The sequence below is a fragment of the Typopeltis vanoorti genome, chromosome 19 (assembly GCF_054136105.1).
Source record: "Typopeltis vanoorti isolate ZY-2024b chromosome 19, IOZ_Tvanoo_1.0, whole genome shotgun sequence".
NCBI classification, from domain to species: Eukaryota; Metazoa; Arthropoda; class Arachnida; order Uropygi; family Thelyphonidae; genus Typopeltis; species Typopeltis vanoorti.
This window is the reverse complement of record NC_143567.1, coordinates 101,289,693-101,312,983: the sequence shown is the minus strand read 5'-3', so window position 1 is coordinate 101,312,983 and position 23,291 is coordinate 101,289,693. Positions and strand designations below refer to the sequence as shown.

Below are 23,291 nucleotides of genomic sequence, written 5' to 3'. Positions count from 1 at the left end.
GGCTGCTTGAAAATCACATGTTCAGTGATGAAGCAATGTTTCACCTTAGTAGTTCTGTCAACAGGCATAATGCCTGATATTGGTCCAGTGAAAATCCAATCCAATGTTATTTCAGCAAAATTGGGTTTCACCACATTTTCATTTAACATTTGGAATTTTTTTGCAAGAAACATTTCTAGATGGCCCATTGAATTTTGGATTATTTCTTGTGAGGTCACCTCAAATCACTGACTTATGTCAATCAACCCAGAATAGGTGATCTAAAGGAAACGTTACATTAGAATTTGCAAATGTAACGTTTCCTCCAAAATTTGCAAACGTCAAAGAAAATGTTACTGTACTTAGGAATGTTCAAAAGTCATCCAAAGTCCTGGAAGTGTTTTTTATTTTTGGGGGGAGGGGGGGGGAGACAACCAATTTGAATATATAATGCAATTTATATAATAAATTGTCTGTGGAGCCTGACTTTTGGTGCACCTTGTATCTCTCACACACACTGTAATTAGAATTCAGTCATATCTAATTAGTGTGTGTGTGTGTGTGTGTGTGAGAGAGAGAGAGAGAGAGAGAGAGAGAGAGATACACACACACACACACACACACACACACAATATACACGTTTAGGTAGAAAAGTATGCCAGTTAATATCAAGTTTCATACATAGTAACTGATTAAGTTTATAGAGCACAATGTGTAATGAGAAAGATGGCGTTTTTTTTTTATTATTATTCCGATTTTTTTCTTTGTCAATTGTATTTACAAAAATTAGGAGTAGAAAGTATGTTTTGGAATGCTGATATTCATTACGGTAAAATTATTGAACCTACACATACTGTGTTATTCTATTGTACGTTGTATTGTTCTATTGTACATTGTAATTTCCTTAAGTTATTTAGTAAGCATGTACAACCAACGTCGAAGCCTTACGAGAACATACTGTGTTAGCAGTAATAACTTCAAGTCGCAAATGTTTTGACCTTCATAATTAAAGGCTATCTGTACTATATATATAGAAACAACTTGCGTTTACAATTTAAACAGCATGCCAAATTATTACTAATTTGGTGAGATATCTTACTAGCCTGCTTTACCAACCAAGATAATGCTATACAGCGTTAGTGGTGGTCTAAGCAATATTTTAAATAAGTGAGGCTTGTTGTCAAATTATGCTCGGAGTAACTGATGAGTCTTGGTAAAAAGGATTACCGGAGGCATACAGTCTTAATTATTATGACCTGTTAGAAAAGTAGTGGGTAAAATTGAGTAGCATCATATATATATATATATATATATATATATATATATATATATATATATATATATATATATCCTTTAGATTTTTAGGCCATCATTTATTGTTGGGATTAGGGTGGTTGATTTAAAATTTTCACAGCCTTCTTTAAATTTGCACTCATGCCAGATTTTGGTATAATCTAAGGAACTGGTGCCTTTCCAGTCAGTTCTGTGTGGAGTAGATAGGGCATGAGCAGAAATTCCAGATTTTTCAAAGTTATTAAATTTGATATGTCATTTGTTTTCCTTTTTTCCAGATAGGAATTTTGCCATCCTCTTTCACTTGTATGTATGTGCGTGTGATATGCATATTTCCACCACTCTGTTTATTGGAGACCTCAAGTGGCTTGAAAAAGTTCCTTATTTGGTCTTTAGACCAGGATTTTCATACTTAGCTTAACTACCTGTACTAAGATACCATAAGTTTATAACCGTTCATGGTTGAAAGTCACTTAAAAAATCAGTTATTCACTTATTTTCGAAGCAAAAACTACGAGCAGCTGGAATCGTTCACATATAATCTGTTCTAATGAGTAGTTCACAATGATTAGGGAAAAAAAAAAAAAAAAAACATTTTAATGAGTGCTCATTATTGGAAATTTTCCAGTTCTGTTTTCCAGTAGCAGAATAGTAAAGCAGTGTGTGAAGAGAATTACTATTTAAGATAAAATTGGTCTTACAGCATTGAACATATGAATAAAAATAATATAATGGTATATTGGATGTGATTGGTCACAAGTGTGGGTGATGGTTCCAGAACAATATGTTATTTCATTTTAATTTTATCAGTCAGTATTAGTTTCATGTTGAAGTTTCCAGTAGACAAACTGCCTCCTTTCTTTTCTGTATAGTCATTATACAGGTAAAACATTTGGGTTCATTCTTTTTATTGTTCATTTATAACAGGAACTGAATAAAACATCAGTTGATAGTAGTCTATCATCTATCACTACTAGCAACTGATGTGTTTCTAGTGGAACGTATCTCTACAAAATTGCCTGTATTGACTAAACCATGTTGCCTGATGTAATTTTATGCAGTAATGGAAAATAAACATTGTTTTGCAAAAATATAATTAAGTGGTGGCTGTGCCATATTGAGTGATATATATTTAGGTGATTGCAAGGAAAGACAACATCCCTTCTAGTGCAATGACACACAACATGCCTTTGCAGGCATAAAGGCAAATGAACGTGGAGCTCCATAGTTTTGAAGCATAGACGACCACCCGAAACTAAAGATATCTAAGTTAAGGGGATAAAAAATAAGGGAGTAAAGGGAGTAAAGATATCTAAATTCAAGGATGGCTTATCTTGCAGAAATCGTAGCTAAAATTTCGCCTGCAAGACGACCTCCGAAAATAAAGGTACCAGTGAAATGATTGTAGAGAATGACATGCAGTTTGCTTCTTAAACATAGTTTGAACTGAAATTTACTTTGTGACACGAGGATTTGTTTCTAACCATGCCATGTGGGTGGCACAATCGCGGGCGAATAGGGCACAGAACCAGATGCATCTTTACGATTGGCATTGAGCAATTTACAAAATTTCAGGCATTTGCGGGTGATCTCTAGGTTCGTAATGATGAACAAACAGGCGGTATGATAATGGAAAGAAGTTGCATTCACATAATATTCTCTCATTTGCAGACCAAGGTGCATCAGAATTGTTCGTGGCAAGTACTCGTATTGATGACTACACTGGATCATCGCGCAGTGTTTCGGATTTAAAAAAAAAAAAAAAATTATCGGTAATACAATACACTTATTGTATATACACGTGCTTCTTGGTTCCTTTACGGCTTGTGATAAGACCCCTGTTCTTTTTTAGGCAGTTCGCCAGTGCATGAAATGTACGGATCCGAACACACGAGCCTTCTGAAAAGATATTATCACGTGGCACCTTCAATGAGTCCAAGGGCTCATAGAAGAGCACTCCACTCCAGACATTTCAAGTCTTCCCCACTTAACCCGCAACGACACTACTACTGTCAACACACAACACCATCTACCATCTACCACCAACAATAGTATCTTTTGTCTGTAAATTTCGTGTTCTCCGATTTGTTTGTATGCGGGATGCTTTTTAGGCCTTTGTGGGGGAGTGATGTATAAAACTATTTGATCCGTCATCTACCGCCCACAAAGTATTTTTGCCTGTTAATTGCGTGTATTATCTGATCTATGTGATGTATGCGGAATTCGAGAGGGGAAAAAAAAAGCGTCGCATGAAATTGACTAACTCACCTTCGGTGAAAAAGACCTTATAACGATTTTTGTCTTGATGAGAAAGTCATTTGCAATCGGAGGCTCTGTCGTTCTTCCAGTTGTTTTTCTTTAGCACTTTCTCTTGCCATTTTTCTTGTGTGAATATATATATTTTAGTGTTGTTTTGCTTGTCGGATAATCAATAGGGTTACTATATTTGCATATTCATGAACTAAAATTTTATGTACGCTTTAGTCACCATCGGACAAGTATCACAATTATGTTACTGTAATGGTTGAATGGATTTGTCTTATTCTAAAATATATCTTATACAGCCAAATGAGCCATGCAACTTCAAATAAACTTCATGGTTGGAAAAAATAAACAAACAAAACAGATATTTTGCAAAAGTAAATGTTTCTATTGCAATTCAATTTACCTTTGTTATAGTCTAAGTAGTTGACGCCGAAATTTAAGTGCTTTAATCGCCATTGGTCGGCTGTTTACTGTGATAATTGTCCAGTGTGAAAGTTTTGACTATTGACATCTAACTTTATAAAAGCCGGATTTATTCTTAAAGATTTTGGTCTAGTAATATAAAATAGGCTTAATTAGGTCAACACGACCTAACTCTTCACTTCAACACTTCAGCCATAATCGAAATAAATAGTAAATGTTTGCGCTTTCAGAACCTATGAAAATTATTTTTGCGAGAAAGCAAGTTTACTCCGTTTACCGATTGGATAGTCTGCTCTCCAGCCAATAGGCTGAGTTCGAACCCCACTGTCAGAATGGATGTTTGTGGAAGTCCTACGTGTTGGATGATTTTCGTTGTCTGGCACTTTCTGCTTTGATAGTGTATTGGAAAGTGTCATGTTTAGCTCTAAAGCAGTTTCCAAAGATACTAATGTACTGTAGGATTGCAACTTTTCCCGAATGTGATACAAAATAATAATAATAAAGAAATAGATGGAAGTTTTGGTGACATTACTTCGAAATAACACTAACAATTCCTTCTGGTTTGATAGCATTTAATTTGGCCATATTCCTTTCATCAGTCTAGTTTAGGTAGCCTGTTTTGATCTCAGTCCAGTGTTTCATCAGTTTGCCTCCATTTCTTTGTCTCTAGTCTGTAATTCTTCATCCAACTTTCATATGATATTCTTTTTAGACGTTCTTTCCATAAGAGTCAGTCTCTTGACTCCATGGAGGCCTGAATAATAATAATAATAAAATAATATTGTTGTTTTGTCTGGTTTATTTAATACGTATATCTTCATTTTAGTTTTTCTTTGGTCTTTTAACGCGTTGTTCTTCTCGTATATTTTATTTTTACTGCGGTAATTCTTTTTCTTTTCTTTCTTTCTTTCTTTTTTTTTTTTTTTTTTCTCTGTTATTGCGCATGTTTCGCTTCCATATAATGTTGGTTTTCCGACACACTTATTTATTTTTTATTTTTTTTTTGGGGGGGGTTGCTTTGGTGGTGTTAATCTTTTGTTTATTAGTCTGTTTAGAGAATTTATTTTGGTAACTACTGTATGTCTAAATTTTCATTGTAAGTTATTTACAGCCCAAATAAGTCTTGCTCAATTATTTTGTTGGTAACTATTTTAGGATGAGCATTTTTCCTTTGAATACTATAGAAAAAAGCTAAACCACACGAAATTTCTTTTAAATTCTACATTTAAATCCTGGCGTTCGGAATTTGTTAAATGCGATTATTAAAATTTGAAGCCATTTTAGTTTGGACTATTTTAATGACAAAATTAGAATAAAAATCATCTTACGTCTTATTATTATTATTATTTGCTCAGAGGAGTAGATAAAGTTCTTTTAGGCTTGAGTAACTTTAAGAAATCAGTTATATGCATTGGTCTCTACACGGACTCCTTCCAGGCATGACCTGCCAGAGGAAATAGTAGCAGGATTACACACCAAATAGTCCACACCACCGAACCCAAGTATATTATCTTGCGGTTGGTCTGCAGACTGGGTTCCTCAAGTATAGTTCGCCCACCGATTAGAGGTCCCTCGACACTTCTACGCGTGTCAGAAAAAGGAGAATCCTATTCCGATAATAGGATAATCAATCTGTCTTCTGGGATGTGTTTGTTTATTATTACAGGTCGGAAAATTTAGCTTTTCTTTTACGAAGATTGTAGTTTTTAAAGTGTAACTATTTTGCTTGTATAACAGTTGGAAAAATGTATGTAGAGTATTAACAAAATTAAAAAAGGTATAGCATAAAACAAAAATTTAACTAAGTTTATTTTTAAGAAAGTTTTTTATAAAATAAAAATAATTATAATGAAAAACAAATTTTTTCAAATGAACTTAGATATTCTAAACTTACAGTTGAGAGAACTGAGACACTTTAATCTCCTAAACCGATTAATTACTTATGACTTGTTGTGACTCTTTTAACAAACCCATGCAAAAAAAAAAAGGTTGGAAAAAATACCATTATCAAATCCTTTTAATCTTCATAGTCATCTGAATCGGTGTCCGAATCGCCATCACTTTCACTTAAACTGATCACCAAAAGTTCGCATAATTCTTCGATAATTCCATCTCTGTCCCAATACATATTTTCCAATGAGGTGACATGAAAGATATTTTCCCCAGTTTTGAACTGTAATACTTTCAGTCGCCTGTTCTGAAAGCTTAAAAAGTTTCGACATGTCAATATCTCCAGTTACGTTGCGATGGCGAATGAAACTTTTTTCTGCCCAAACATACTCAATAGCATTAATATCGCAATGATATGGTGGTAGCCTCAAAGCTAGAAATCCATGCTCATTGAGCATCGTGTCGAATTTAAATAGTTTAGTTGTGGGCGAGTTTCTTTTGACCAAATTAAGCAATTCAATTTTTCGTATATCTGGGGAATGAGAAATATTATTTGCAGAGAGCCAATCCATAAGAACGTGCTTCTTATTAGACCAATTTGGAACTTTGGTTAATCGAATAGAGTGATATGAAGCGTTATCAATTATAACAGCATTTTTAGGAAGGTTTGGAATCAGTTTTTCTTCTGCCCACTTTTCGAAAATCGTAGAATTCATTTGCCTATGGTAATTGGCTTTGTATAGTAAGTTTGAATTCGGTAAAAAAAAAAAAAAAAAAAAAAAAAAAAAAAAAAAAAAAAAACATTTCTCCACCCGCACACAAAATTATTATGCACCGCGAGGCATTTCAGGTTTGTATCACTCCACATTCTTTTTTAGACTGCCAACATCCATAAGTTAAATTACTATCAATCCAAGTTTCATCTAGATACACAATCGGTCTTTTCTCCTCCCTGAAACGTCTTATTGCTCTCAAATACTGCGTTCTAGATAAAACAATGCCACTTCGCTCCATGATAAGTTTCCTTTTATTCTGGGACTTTTTAAAACAAAATCCGATTTCATGAAGTATTTTCCTTAAAGTTTCTCTTTTCCAAGGAAAATTAATTTTTTCTTTAAGCACAGGAATCAATTTCGGAACAGTTGGCACTCTTTTCTTGACCACGTAAAATTTGTGAATAGTTCTTCTTATAACGTCTACATCAAAATCATTCAAAGCTACAGTTTCGATGGTTTACTTTCTCTGGCGCTTTTTTTTTAGGAGATTTAAATTTTGGCTTACCTTCACTTTTTGATTCCCTACGAATTCTTTTAACAGTCGAACCCGATACGCCCGCAATTGCACTTGCACGTTTTATGACTTGAGAAAGGGGAACAAGGAGACGATTCTTTTTCGCAGAATGTCAGTACATTATCAATATTCTTTTGCAAGAGCTACTGAAACTACAGTCAACAAGTTCTGTTGTTAAACAACAGAACTTGTTGACTGTACTGGATCCATCATACAAATTAATAATAAAAAAAATGCAAAAAAGCGACAACAAAAATCAAGCTAGTACTAGTACAGCGACAGGCAAGGAAAGCACGTGATTGCGCATGTCGGCGACCAATTCGTACATTCTTCATTTCTTTCTCCCCTTCAGCATGAATCGACTATTCTTGGCAAAATGCCAAGGAGAGATCTACAAACGGTGGGCGAACTATAATAGATGACATTTCACTGACGAGTGAAATGACACTATTACGACGCTTGTTTGGTAAACAGTCGGAATAACCTCGGTGATACTCCAGAACCATACAGCCAACTGAATTAAAAAAAAAAAAAAAAAAAAAAACGAAGTTTATTTTCATAAATTCAACGAATTTTGGCATGGGAAATAGTATCACTGATTTTATTTTGCATGCAAAACTAGTATACTGTATGTTCTTTCTACCCACTCTCCCTAATATATATATACACAGTACATACATACATACAGTATATCTACTCTATAATATAAAATGCTAAGCCTTTTTTTTTGTAACGTTTTTTTGTCAAGTTATTTGAAATGTTTTGAAACTCGGGGGCTACCTTGAGTGTCGAGCCATCAGAATTCCAGGAGAACCGGCCTACCAGTCCTGAACTCGGGGAGGGGGCGCCGTAGGCGTCGGGGGGGGGGGGAGAGGATCCCTCTAGTGTGTGTGTATATATATGTAGAAATTTTTTTACCATGGGTATAATATACGTTAAAGATACCAAGCTATTTTAAATATAAATAAACCTGGTTTTAACTCTGTCAAGTTTGCTTACTTGGAAAATGGATTAAAACTAGGTTTATTTATATTTAAAATAGCTTGGTATCTTTAACGTGTATATATATATATATATATATATATATATATATATATTACTGAAATGTAATTTTATACACACGAACCTTTTCTTCCCTGGTCAAAAAGACCTGGGTTCCAGTCCTGTCTTACACATAGAGCGTTTATAGGAGCTTTTCAGTTGAAGGTGAGTTAGCTGATTTCATACAGGAACAGCAGCGTTTATCATTCCCCAAAATAGGCATACCTGCCATAAGAACATAACGTAATCGGCAGACATAGACTGGCCTCATGGCACCAGCTGCTTCTGCTCAAATCGAAGACATGCGCACACCAAGGGCTATAAAACCATTTGGAATAATAATACACTGTCAAAATATTTTGACATTGATCGTTATTTCGTTTTCTTTTCCGTTTTTTGAGGAAAGGCATGTTTAAATATTATGTCAGACAAGAATACATACTGGATAACCAATTTCGGATCGTGTTTTGATCTGCATATCAAAATATGTTCCATGGTTCATCACACTTGCAAAAGTTTGAATCTTTAATATAATCCCATTTTGTTCTGAAAAGCGTGTGTCAATGTAAGAAGTGCATTCAGTGTATTTTTTTAAACAGATGTATTTGTATTGTTATTATTTTTATATAAAAAATTATTTTTCTTCCATTTAAGCATTTAGGAAGTGTTAATTAAGCAACCATGGTAATTTTCTTTTAAAATTAAAGCACAACAAAAACTCTTTCATGAAGATAGGAATAGCTATTAGGGAAAAAATAATAATAAAAAGCCGCCTCATTAAAAAAAAATTCACCCTTCATTATTGTCATATTCTACAATACGAAAAATAAATTCTTGGTTAGGATTTTTCGATTTTCCTTGATAAATCGAAAAGTAGCAGTTGTATAGTTAAGTCGATTAATGAATTGTTTTTGTGATCGCTCTTAAGAAATGTCTTTGCCGAACATGTCTACCACATATTGATTCACCTTTCATTAAGATAGTTGTAATAAGTCTCGTCTTTTTCCTATCAGTGTGACCATTTTTGTATGGCACAAAATTGGTGAACCCCCTCCACAGTAATTTTTCATAAATTTTAATTAAAAAAAAAAATAGAAAAAAACCTACATTTTGTAGTTGCACAATAATAAAACGTATTTTAATTCAAATATGGAAACAATATTAATTTATATATAAAAAAAATCAACTATATTAATGTCGTAATACATGTAGGAACCGTTACATTCGACAAACCTTGTAGTGCTCAAGTATTAGAATCCTCAAGATTGACCAGGGACCTGAACTCAGATTTCCTAGCTTATGTCCCAGTGGGGCAAGGTCAACCTTGTAAACTTCAATACCACCAAAACTCAGTTCTGTCTGATCTCTCTCAAGAAAGAGCTTGCATCCTTACCTTTAGTAATATTGAGATATCCAAACACGATCAGATTTCTCTTCTTGGACTGACCTACACCTCTGATATTTCCTGGCACAATCATATTTCAACTATAGCTTCAGCAGTCGCCAGAAAACTTGGTGTACTCTTTCGCACAAGACACTACTTCACCCACAGTGGCTAACTCTATCTAAAGCCCAAATCCGCCTGGCCATGGAATTTCCAATCCTATCAGTGGTCCTAACAGGCACTTAAATGCCCACGACCTTTCTAAGTATTCTTGGACTTCGCAGTCGTAACTCGAGGATAAGGTGGTTAGCCCTATGCCTCCGGGTGTGTCGTATGTCTGTAGATGCATGTGTCCACGTGGCCGGCTTGTCTGGGGAACGAAAAATTCGAGTTTCCGGGTGAAAAACCCATACCTCCGTAAGAGACCGGCTAACTCACCTTTCGTCGACAAAGACCAGATAAAGGTTCCCCACGTCACCCGGCCATGGAATATTGCTCTCATATTTGGAGTGCACCAAAATCTTCTCTAAGATTGCTCGATTCTATCCAGAAGAAAGCAGTCTTCTTCTTCTGCAGCTTCTCCCACTTAAGTGGGGTCACTATTGATGATGAGTCTCCTCCACATCCTCCTGTCTTGGGCTGTCAGCACATCCAAGTTCTTCATCCTCAAGTCCTCTTCTACCAGCTCCCTCCTTCTCTTCTTTGGCCGCCCACGCTTCCTCCTTCCTTGCACATCCATCTGCATGACCCTTCTTCCCACATATTCGTCCTCCCTCCTCATCACATGACCAAACCATCTCAACCTTGCCTCCTGTATCTTCGCTCCTAAGTTCGTAACTTTCACTGTTCCCCTCACATAGTCATTTCTCAGACGATCCTTTCTGGTCACACCGCACATCCACCTAAGCATTCTCATCTCTGCTACTTCCATCCTGCTGATGTTATTTTTCCTCAGGGCCACAGTTTCTATAGCATACGTCATAGCTGGCCTCACTACTGTCCTATAGATTTTGCCTTTCAGATTGATCGGCACCCTCTTATCGCATAACACTCCAGCCATCTCTCTCCAGTTCCTCCAACCCGCTTGTATCCTGCATCCCACTTCCTTCTCAGCTCCTCCATCTTCTTCCACTGTTGAACCTAAGTATCTAAAGTCCCTCACCTTCCTGATGACATTTCCTTCCAGCTCCAGATCTGTCTCCTGGCCGCCGCCCACAGTGCAACACATATACTCTGTCTTACTTCTGCTTACTTTTCTCCATCTTTCCAGTTTAGTTCCCGCTTCTTCTCTTGAATCTGCACACAGCGAGATGTCATCTACATACAGCATAGAAGAAAGCAATCCGGCTAATTAATGATCCCTCTCTCACAAACCCACTTCAATCCCTCTCTCACAGACGTTCAGTTTCTGCCTTGTGCCTCTTTAATGGGAAGTGCTTCTGCTGAATTGGCCACTATTATTCTCCCACTCTCCTCCAAAATCATTAAAACAAGAACCACTGCTAACCAACATCATCATCTTACAATCCATCTCGAAACTCACTGAACTTTCACTGCCACCTTTTTCATTCCATCTACTTCTGTCTTTTGGAACGGTCTTCCCCAAAGATTACAACCCTCAGCTGTTCAAGCAAAATGGTGAACAGACTCTTCCTTTCTTCTATTCCTCTTTCCTACACACGGCACTAATTTGCTATATGTCTTGTGGCATTAATATATATATATATATATATATATATAAATAAACAGTTCTAATTATTGTACTAGTCAGACGACAAGATCTTAATAAATGTGGGCGGTCTTTTAAAAATTTATGAATTTCAAACATAAAAAGTTGCAATTAGATATGACAACTAGATTTTTTTCTGTAATTCAGTATTAAAGGTACACTTTTGTTTATCTATTTTTATAATAAAAATATAATAATCAGTGTCATGATGATTATGTAAACTTTCGACTAGTAAAAATTAATTACAAAGAGAAATGCATTAAGTTTATTTGGCCGTAACAACATAAAAATGAAATCCGACTACTTATCGCCCCCGGATACTTGTGGCTTCTGGGTCAGGACGAACATATGTACAATAAAAAGGTACGGAACATGTAGGAACCGTTACAATATAAATTGAAACGAAACCACGTGTAGCGTGGGAACTGACACGGGTTAGCTGTTGTTCAGTGATGTGTGCAAGATAGTTGGCTGAAAATTTAGTCTCACGTGCGGAAAGATCTAATGAGCGATTTCCAATATCCCCCTTTATAATAATACAGTGTATTAACTCGTTAAAACTTAGTAAACGATGTTTGTCGAAGAGAGAAAAAAAAATCCAGAAAAATCATCGACGCTCGTCGTCAACAAGCGTTAATATAGTACAGTACTGTACTACATATGCACAACAGTGTAGCCATCTTGTGATGATGAGTGAGCGAGCTTTTTATAAATGCTTTACAATTGAAGTAGCCAGTCTCATACGAATATTCAACCCGCAATACAGGCAAATTGGTCAGAAGAACACTAGTAATTACCCTTTGTAAGCTAATCCTTAGCTTACCCACCTACTAGAAATGTAAAACTAAATAATTTTTTTCGTGGGGAAGGAGGGAGGAGAGACGATACTGCGCACTGGCACTTTCATTAGTAGTGACGTTTGACGTACGGTTGCACTGCATGTATTCAAATAAGCTTAGTTATCTAATGAAATTTACATTTTTCACTACGCCTATGGTTAAGATATTTGTGTTTGAACTAGACAATGCATATATGTTGATCAGTAATTGCTCCTGTATTTATGGGCTTGACGCAAAGTGGAAGAATGGTGTCAGCTAGTTCATCGGAACAACGTCCATGAAAATACCTGTAGAAGGAGGCATAAGATGGAAACAGTATCTCATATGAATAGTGACTGGAGTGAGTCTTTGAAAGAAGGTTCGGCATTTAACCGGATCACCCTCTTCTCGACAGCATCCAGGAGCATGTTTAGTTTTTGGATGTAATTGAGAGAGAGAGAGAGAGGGTCCTCTGTTATAAACAGTTTCGACGTCAATCACACTCATTTTGTTTCCCGTCTCTCATGCATTGTTTTATATGCACTTCCGTGATTTTTTTTTTTTTTTTAATACTGATGAGAATCGCACCACCGAAAGGTAATCTTTTGGTGTAACCTTGTTTGTAGTACTTCATTACCGTGGGTAGGCTAAAGGATAAGTAATTCGGGCATTTGTTTCTCGCTTTCAGACAGTTCCAAACTTCTGACACCTAAAATTTTTAACAAACGTCCATTGCCATAGTGGAATTCGAATTCCGCAGCCCAGTGACTGGTTCCAACCAAACTGGCATACTTCGTTCCTACTCTTTCCTCTGAACTTATTAAAGGCAAGCTATATGTGTAAAGAACCATGTACCATACATTTAAAACCGCACAAAATTAGCTTTTTTCCTTCTTCGGCTCCGACTATTATTTGCTATCAGTCAATCATATTACATGTTTGCTCACTAGTTAAGATTTGGTTTCTGCCCATGCGCATTAAACAGCGGTGGTTTTCCGAACGCCTCAGCAAGCCTTTAGCTATCACTTCGAAGAGTTTTTGAGCCTTCTGAGCCCTTTAATTGGAACCACTTAGTCTTAGATGATATGATAATATCATCAAGGATATTGATGATAATTATTCTTAAAATTACAACAGATATTTCAGTCTAAAAATAACAATCTTCAATGAAATACGATAATGGATTTCACTGTCATGATAACAAACCGTGAGCTAAAGATGGCTTTTTACACTAGCTAATGACGTAATCTTGTTAATAAAATATTATTATTATGTAAGGTGCCTCCATGGAGTCAAAAGACTCATCGCGGGTAATTACTTACATTTGCGGAATAAGAATCCTTTAAACTTTTGGTGAGAATGTCCAGTCATTTCGACTGAGATTAAGTGGATGCAGTTGACGCCTTAGGGCATTATTTGAATAAAACGTTCATATTTAAATTCATTTATATGATTAGGCATGTCTTTGACCAAAGGATTCTATGATCTTTGTCGACTCCTTGCAGATAAGATTGAGATTTCCAGTAGCGGATGTAACAACAGTGTTCTTGAAATCTCTTAATAGAACGGCGGTTTGTCCAAAATACTAAAGGCGGTAATTCACAAGGCACGTAGTAAACATATGGCATTGATGATAACGGCAAAAGCTTATTTTGGTAAACACTAATAAGGTGGGCAGTTTGTTGATGGGAAAGGATGTGGGCATAGGGTATAATTTCATGGCATTGGTTTGTAGGTACCAAAGATACAGGAAATCTATGTAGAACTTGTTAGATATAATTTACTTTATTTTGAACACAAAAAATATGTAATTCATAACATTTCAGCGAAAAGCATAATTGTAAAAATTGCTTGCTTTTACATGTATCCTAAAATGTTTTCGGATTTGGTGGTTCGATCGTTGTCGAGACGCGTTTCACGGCTCTCTTTCTTACACACACACAACTTAATGTGGAATGTACCAAATGCATTTTGTGATGTTTATTCACTGTTTCGGGATGTATGTAATAAGGACATTCTTATTACTTTTGTAATTAATTCATATATATGTTTAAATTCGACATTAGTTCCTGTTTAGTCTCACGGAAGCAGTTTCACACCAACTTTACGATTATCTCACTTTCAGAATTATGAACCTGTGCCAATAAAGAAAGTTTATTTAAATACTAAGTTGAAATAGCAGTAGTTCATTATCAACACCATACGCATGGTTAGGTGACGACTGCCGCAGCTTTGCGAGTAATGACCTTATTATCTCCGCGTTGTACTTAGTGCCCGTTACGTGATTGACATTGTTTGCGGAAATGGTGCTGCTATTTTATGTCTGACCGGCTGGTGCACACCCACCGCTGATGTCATTAAAAGGAGAACCCCCCTTCTCTTTTCATTCCCCTTCTTTCGTCTGACCCCGTTTCTCCGTGGCAGACGGCTCCAGCTGGCGGGACCTATTGATGACACTGACCTTGAGCCTGAAGGAGAGCAGGAAGAAAGGGATCTCCCGAGATCAGGTTTGAGGGACGCTCCACGTGGGGGAGGGGCATCAACAGTTCGAAACCAGCCGCCTCAGGCGCCACGAAGATTAACGATTATCACCTCTGTACTAGATGTCCAGGAAGGCTTACCTTGTGGCACCAAACTTAAATACCTTGACATATCATACTAGGTCAGTGACCTATATATCTTAACCAGTCACCATCTCCTATTTTTGAGCATTGTTTTCAGAGATTTCTGTACTTCAGTAACTCAACTTTTTTTGCAGCTTTATTAATTTTTATATCATTCTCCATTTCTAAACATTGAGGCAACTTTCTCTCAGACCATTAAATATACTAAAAAGAAGAAAACTATTTCATCTCTGCACATAAGCATTTTATGTGGTCTGGGACAGATCAGTACAGTTTGCACACTTATGCATGCCATTTCTGCTATGTCATAGCAATCTGTTTTCAGCTAAGTTAAAATTATCACTTTCTTTCAGTGGTATTAAAATGCAATAAAATTCTCTGGAGATCACTTGTCAAATTTTTTTATCTGAATCTTGGCCTCCTTGAATATGATTATTGCACGACACATAATCAATGCATGTCATATGTTAGTGTTTTTTGGTAGTTGTCTAAGATCTTAGTGTGCTATTTACAAAAAAAATATCAAAATTGCTTTATCATTGTTCAAATGAAGCAGTAAAATCTTATAATACACAGAATAAGATAAAGCTTGTAAGGATTTTTGAAAATTATGTAACATATATCTTTCATTTTGCTTTTACACTATACATGTTTACTAAGTAGTATGCACACTCCAATGAATGTTTTTTAAATTTCTTATGGAAATAGGCTCTGTTTTTTTTATAACCCATACTTCAACATTTTAAGTAGTTTACAACATTTTCTAAAATTCTGAAAGTATAATATTGACCTTATTTAAATGTTCTGTATTGTATTAACGATAATAGGATAATAAGTGCATACTATCTTATCAGACATAACCCTGGATCTATATTAATGAGCTAATTTAAAATTTTGCAATTTTAATTTTTTTTTTTCAACATTTTAAGTAGAAAATAATAAAATGCATTATTCTTGATTATTTGAATTCTTGAAGATAATTTAAACTAAGTATTCTGCAGTATGGAAAAAAATTTTTAATTTATTTTATTTTTTATTTTTTCGAATAATATAGAACCTAAAGGCTTGAACTGGAAAGCTGAGGGCCTCCTGAGGCTCAATATATGTTTTTTTGCTAATGTTACAGCAAATATATTTAAATTACCTTTCAGATATTTATGCTTGCTATATTTCAGCATAGATTTTGCAAATTTCTAAATTTAGAACTTGCACTTCTGTTTCTGCAAGTTGTTTCTTTCAAATTGTGACTGCCAGATTTGATTTTTTAATAACTTGTTGCATTATTTCATTATTGTTTAACATTTCATAACTTGTTAAAGTTTTGTGATGGCTCTTGCATTGTTTCTTTATCTAATTTTCATATTTAAAAATCAGCTTAATTCATTTAGTATTCAAGATACTTTTGTGATTCGCCATTGTCTTTTGAAATTCATGAATTGTATATGTTCATAAATTGAAAATTATTTATAAATTCATGCATGAAATTTTCTAAATTGCATCAAAATATAAATAATTCACTTTTTTGAAAAAAAAATTTAATAAAATTTAAAATAAATGTAAAATTTTTGAAAGTTTTGACCTGTGGTGTTACCTTTGATCCATAGACTGAATGAAAACTGGTAAGAGGGGATGGCCCGGGATGTATATGGTTCATTTTCATTTGTGGAAAACAGGATAGGTGAAATAAAGGGGACAGGTTGAGGTCCGGTGAAGAGGACGCTTGGGAAGTAGCATAGGTTAGACTAGTTACAGACCCAAAATTAAGTTAACTTTTGTGAATGTCATGATGGTCAGGAATAACAGTGATTTGATGATTTGTTAAAAACTTATTGCCATAAGTGAAATCTGATTGAACGAGAATGGCATACTGATGGAAATGGAGGGAGGGGATATGATGTTTTCTGTGATGGTATGAATGGTAGCTGTTACAAGAAAATGCTTTTGATAATAAGAGAAATAGTTTGAAGGCAGTAAGGTGTGAGGTAGATGAGATATTTAGATGAATATTTTTATAGACAAAGAAACATGAAGATTGATAACAAGAAGAGGTTTAGGCAAATTGATTTAGTGACTACGCAGTAGTGATCATTGTTAGTGGTTTTAATTATGGGATTATGATTAGAATGAAAAAAAAAATATAGTATCTTGGAGTAAGGGAAATGAATTTGTGTTTCTCGGACTAGTTTAAGCAGTATTGATAAGGTCATTTCTGTCTCGTGTAGCCCAAAGTGACAATGAAGTGTTTCTGAGGAATAGCTAGTCATATGAGGAAAGAATATGTGTGTGTAAGAAACATAAAGTGGTTGATTATGAAAAACTCAAGTGACAAAAAACTGCTGTAGCAGTTTAGAATGAGGAATTAAGTGGAAAGGAAATAAGTGCTGCTGTGTTGCTCAAGGAATACTTAATAACAGCACAATTAATGCATTCTAAAGATTAGGAGGTTAAAAAGGATAGGTTTAACATTGATGAATGGTAAGATTAAGCAACTAATCTGGAAGGCCTCCTTCCAGATTAGTCATTAATCATTTAAAAAAAATTTTTTTTTAAATTTTTACTGTTGAATCCACCTACAAAATGTAAACTTGTATTGATATTTTGGATGGGTTAAGGTTAAATAATCTACAAATCCTGCTCTACGGACCAAAATAGTATTTTTCTAAGCCACTTCAGACCTCAGTAAGCAAGGTAATGGTGGTCTCGCGTTGGTGATGAAATTTGACTATTACTTAAGAGGAATACATCAGTGATTTAAACAGCAAATTAGGACAGTAACACATTGTCTTCAGAATTCTCAGTGTATAACCTCTAAATTTCAAGTTTTTGTCTGCCTTTATCCAGATACCTTATCACTGCCTTCAGTATATCCATACTAACTGAAAACACTGCATCCTGTCTTTGTCTTCCAAAATTTTAAAACCTTATACTTCACAGCATTGAATGCAGATTGATGCCAAGTTGAGAACATCTGTGAGTAGCAAAACCTTCAATTTCACTTTCATTTTCACTTTCTTCATTGTAATATCTCGTAAACTGCTTAAACACATGATCTCCCCACACCAAACTCATGCTGTCTCCTCATGGAAATACTGGTAAAATTCTCCCATTGTTGAATTCTGGTCCTCAACACCTTAAAAACCACTCCAGATATATAGAATGGTTTGCAGCCTTAGTTCTAGTAACCTTTTTCTTTAGTAGAAGAATTTCATCCTCTTCCATTCTTTTTTAGACTTTCTTTGTTGCTCTTATTATTATAACAAGCTATTATTTCCTTAAAAAATGCAGTGATATGACACAATCCTTTTGCCTTACTTCCTTTTAACTCAGTCTTCCTCTACCATTCCATCTTCATATAAGTTCTGGTAACACACTCACTAGTATAACTTGCCTTAATGAATTACTCATTAAATATTTCAGTGCATCTTTTGCAGTGGTTACCTGTCTATGATTTTCCAACTAAAATCATCTTCCTACAATCATTCTTTCCTCTACTGGCCATATCTTGAAATAACTTCCTCTGATTTTTCTTGGTGATTGTGTAAGCACCAGTCATACTGTACTTTCTCTTTATCAGATGAGTTAGCCTCTTAGTTTTCTTACAGTAGAACTATAACTTCTACACTGATATGTGGAATAGTTCCATTGTATACAAGATTACATCCAGACTTTTGTATAGAAGTCTGATTGCTTTGTTTTTGAGGAGCAGAAAACATTTTGAAAAGGTTCCAGAGACGAGTGGCTAAGATCAGATCTCTAGAATATTGAGTAAAAGGAGAGTTATGCCATTTTTGAGTAGGGTATGCCATCTACAAGAGGTTAGCAAGAGAAAGGGTAATGCATGTTAGTGAATGAATTTTATACCAGATTAATGCAGAATAGATTTTTTATGGAGTGTAAGAAGGTCTGGGCAGAAAAGAAAGCCATCCCTGGTTGTTATATAAGAAAGAATTGGATGTTTTTCATGGAGAGTGGTGATTGAGTGAGCAGAACATGTTGCCTGAGATTGACACAGGTTAAGAAACAGTAAACCATTTTTTTAGATAAAGTGTAGCTTAATAAGCATTGTTTGATGAGGACTTCCCACAATGATAGTGATAATTATACAGTTTTAAATGACAAAATACCATACATGAATCAGTTGTAATTAACATTCTATAATTACAGCAGTAGAACAGTAAATTTTGCAATCCTGTCTCCAGTTAGTTAATTGAAAGCCAGTTGTGTATAGTTTTTATTTTTTGAGATTAATTGAATCTGATACTGAGACCAATATTTAGAATACTTAACAAAATATCTTTGTTACCTTTCATCGATAGGTAAGATGAATGTCTTCCTGTTTTATTTTAGTCTTCTAAGGTCTTGCTTACCTGTAAGACAATAGTATAACACCCCCCCCCTCCCTTTCTCTCTCTCTCTCATCTTCTGTCATTCAGTGAAAGGTCTTTTTTCTTGACCATCATTTAGGGTGTATGCATTTCAGCTTTTTTCATTCTTCATCTCTTATTAATATGATCTAATCTTGTACATCCTTCTACGTCACCTCTGGGATTTTATTTGTGCAGTTTGTATTTTTTTGTTTAGTTACTGTTAAGTGTGGCTATTGCTTTATATAGTTTGTCTTTCTGGTTTTATATTTGCAAACTTAATACAGAAATTTGTATTGTCCACTGAAATCCAATCAGTTTTTTTGTCTACCTCCATTTCATTATTAGTTGAATCGTATTACTTATTCAAGTATATACAATTCGAATCATCAGCTGCTCCAACAGAAACTTTCAAATGATGTGAAGGTGTTTTTTTTTTTTTTATAATATGATCCTCCATGTTTCTTAAAGTCTTACTCTGAATTTTATGTTTTCATTTGATACATTCTTCTCAGCAAGCAGAAGTTCACAAGCATCTCTTAAACATTTTCTAGTCCCAAAGTATTTCTAATGCCAACATTTTTTTTTTTTTTTTTTGCCAACACAGATTTCAAGCTATTCTATTCTCCATGTTAATGTTTACAGTATTGTTGTAATTTAAGAGCAGACATCCCCACAGTGTTTCACATACCATGAACCTGAATGTGGCAGCAGTCACATATATTCTCTACTACATGCTCCCATTGAATAAAGCTGTGCTGCTTCATCAATCAAGTAAATAATCACCTAAAGGTCTGTTTGATATTTTTTCCAACTAAGGATGATACGCCTTTTTGTCAACTGCAGGCCACACTGCAGAAAGGTCAAGTTTGCTGGCTTGCCTAGAGGAAGCTAATATGTGGCACATCAATAGTCTATTAGTGGCCCAAATTTCTTCTCTGTATCCTAAATACTTAATTTAATAAAATTTAGTAGGATTTAGATCTGTATTAAATTTAATTTGGAGTCATTTCAGTTTTGATTTAATTCATGCCATTTTAATGACAGAATTATAGGCAGAATTAAGTGAAATGATGGTTGTATTTGACTGCTTTCTGGAATCATTCATTCTGTGAAATATACACATTTTCAGGTATTGTGCTTATACAAGAAGAAGCACACATGTTCAGATTGAATTCTTAGCTTCTATAAATGGACATGCATGTATTTTGTTTTCTGATGCCCCTCTTTTCTGTGACATTTCATAGGTCAACAGCAGAACATTCCCATGCCCCCAAGGCCATCTTCCAGCCAGTCAGAAAACAGTGGGCAGAGCCAGATGAACCAGTCACCAATGTCAGCCCAAGGTATGTGTGTGTATTATACAGTGGTATCTTGCTAATCCGAACCTCTTTAGTCCGAACCCTCCAGTAATCCGAACTGCGGTTTGAAAGAAAAAAAAAGTTTTATTTATTACGTATTATTATTTTATGTACCATTATTTTTATTTAATAGTTATTATTTTAAATGTTATTATTTATTTTATTATTATTACAGTACAGTACAGTATTTTTTTCATACTGTCAATTGTATGGTTATACTGTAGACCTATTTTGATTTATTGTGCGTGTTCACGTTTGCTTTTTTATACTGTACAGTACGTACCGTATTGTCGGCATGTATCACTGCTGTCCTTAATGAACTGATTAGTCACCAGTATTGCACAGTGTTTGTTTATCTTTACGTTCCTTCAACAACGACTTAGCCTAAAGCCTGGTTGTATATAACGCTCAGTTTTTCTTTGGTTATTGAAATCAAACGTTGTCTGAGTTGTCGTTTATTGTTTTGTGTTTTCGTAAGTTTTCAGTGAATGATTATCGATTGTTTTAGTAAGTGATTTTATTTTTCAGATAAATTTTAAAAGTGACAGTTTTATTGTTTATTAACTTCATTTTTTATTTTACTGTTTTTAACACTAAAATTTATTTCGTTGAAATGGCTACTGGGTCGAAGCCTAACAAAAGAAAACGCGTAACGTTATCATTGTCTGATAAGTGTAAAATAATTCAGTGACTGGAAAAGGGTGAAGCAGTCGTACAACTTGCTACCAAATACAATGTCGGCAAATCTACAATCAGTGACATAAAAAAACAAAACAAAGATAGGATTTTAACTTATGTGTCAACCACAGAAGAAGGACCAAGCAAGAGACAAACTCTGATAACAAGTGATTTTTCTTTACTTGATTCTGCTGTTTACACGTGGTTTCTTCAAGAAAGAAGTCGTCATACTCCCATCTCCGGAGACATTTTAAAGCAGAAAGCTAAGCATTTCCATTCACAAATTTACCCGGATCAGAAATTCAAAGCAACTGATGGTTGGCTAGAAAAATTTAAGACGCCACGGTATTTGGTACCTATCGATATCAGGGAAAAAATTGTCTAGTGACTTTTCCACCGTAGAACTATTCCAAAAAGCTTTTTTAGAAAAAATTCTTGAATTAAATTTAACCAATAATCAAATTTATAATGCAGACAAAAGTGGTCTTTGTTGGAGGTCGTTACCAGAGAAAACTCTAGTTCACAGAAACGAAGCCTCAGCACCCGGTCGAAAAATGCCCAAAGAGTGTGTCACAATAATGCCTTGTGCAAACGCCTCAGGAAAACCTAAATTAAAGTTACTTATAATTGGAAAATCAGGAAACCCAAGACCATTTAAGAACTGCTGCCTTCTGGTTTTGTACCGAAGTCAACGTAAAGGATGGATGAATATCGAACTTTTTTCAAACTGGTATCACAACGATTTCATACCATCTGTTAAAACTTATTTAAAATCCCAGAATTTGGAACAGAAAGCACTTTTATTATTGGCAGCACCCGGTCGAAAAATGCCCAAAGAGTGTGTCACAATAATGCCTTGTGCAAACGCCTCAGGAAAACCTAAATTAAAGTTACTTATAATTGGAAAATCAGGAAACCCAAGACCATTTAAGAACTGCTGCCTTCTGGTTTTGTACCGAAGTCAACGTAAAGGATGGATGAATATCGAACTTTTTTCAAACTGGTATCACAACGATTTCATACCATCTGTTAAAACTTATTTAAAATCCCAGAATTTGGAACAGAAAGCACTTTTATTATTGGATAACTGTCTTGGAGGACATCCTCTGGCAGATGAATTGATTAGTAAGGATGGAAATTTTACGGTTATGTTTTTGCCTCCAAACTGTACTCCATTGTTGCAATCAATGGATCAGAACATAATACAATCTATTAAATTAAAATAGCATAAAGACCTGCTTTTAAATGAAATTTCCCAAAATTATGACGTTACCACACCGATAAAAAAAAATATAAATTTGAAGGATGTAGCATTCTCAGTTGCTGCTGTTTGGGAAGCCGTCGAACCTGAAGCAATTTGAGCATCATGGAAAAAACTGTGGCCTTCTAGAATTTACCAAGATAACTACGGTGATACACAAAATGAGGAAATTTAAAACGTGCATAATTTAGTTAAAAATATAAATCCAGATGTTCATATTTCACCAACAGATGTTGTGGAATGGATTACAGGTAGAACCGAAAGTGAATTTGAAATCAAATGATGAAATTATAAATATGACGCTACAGAATGAATTAGAAGACGATGATGATGAAGAAGTCGAAGAAAAAAAAGTAAAACATGAAGAGGCAGTTGACAGTTTTAATGTGTGTATAGAATGGGCTGAGCAGAATGATACGCCATTTCACAAAATTTTATTGCCAATGCAGCTCCAAGAAGAAACATTCGAAAAAAGTTTAGCTTCCAAGAAGCAAAAGAAAATCGGTGACTTTTTTACAAAGAAATAAAAAAAACTTTTTGTGTTATTTTGTGAAACTTTTTTTGTGTTCTGTACAAGAAAGTGATATTTTTACGCAAATTAAATTATGTACTGAACTATGCAATTTTATTAAATCAGAATCCTCAACAATACAGTACATACAAACTAAATTTTTACATTACAGTACAGTAGCTTTTTTTTCTATTAGTTACTTCATTTATTTACAGAATTAAATTGATTTTTGTCTTAAACGCTAGTTATTGTTGTCTCTGGGGGGTAAAGATTCTCTAATCCGAACGAGCATGGTTTTTATTAGTTCGGATTAGCGAGATACCACTGTATATTTAAATATGATAATTAAATAACATAATGCAAGGGTGATCTGTAAGTAG

General features: G+C 34.8%; 1 protein-coding gene across 5 annotated transcripts in view; it reads left to right on the top strand.

Annotated features, from left to right (window-relative positions):
* Nucleotides 1-23,291, top strand: part of osa (trithorax group protein osa) — a 561,898-nt gene that overhangs the window by 334,094 nt on the left and 204,513 nt on the right. For all 5 annotated transcript variants that reach the window (XM_090409351.1, XM_090409350.1, XM_090409349.1 and 2 more), the window contains one exon: nt 20,348-20,446. In XM_090409351.1, the coding sequence (XP_090265477.1) occupies nt 20,348-20,446 (99 nt within the window). The remainder of the gene's footprint in view (nt 1-20,347; nt 20,447-23,291) is intronic.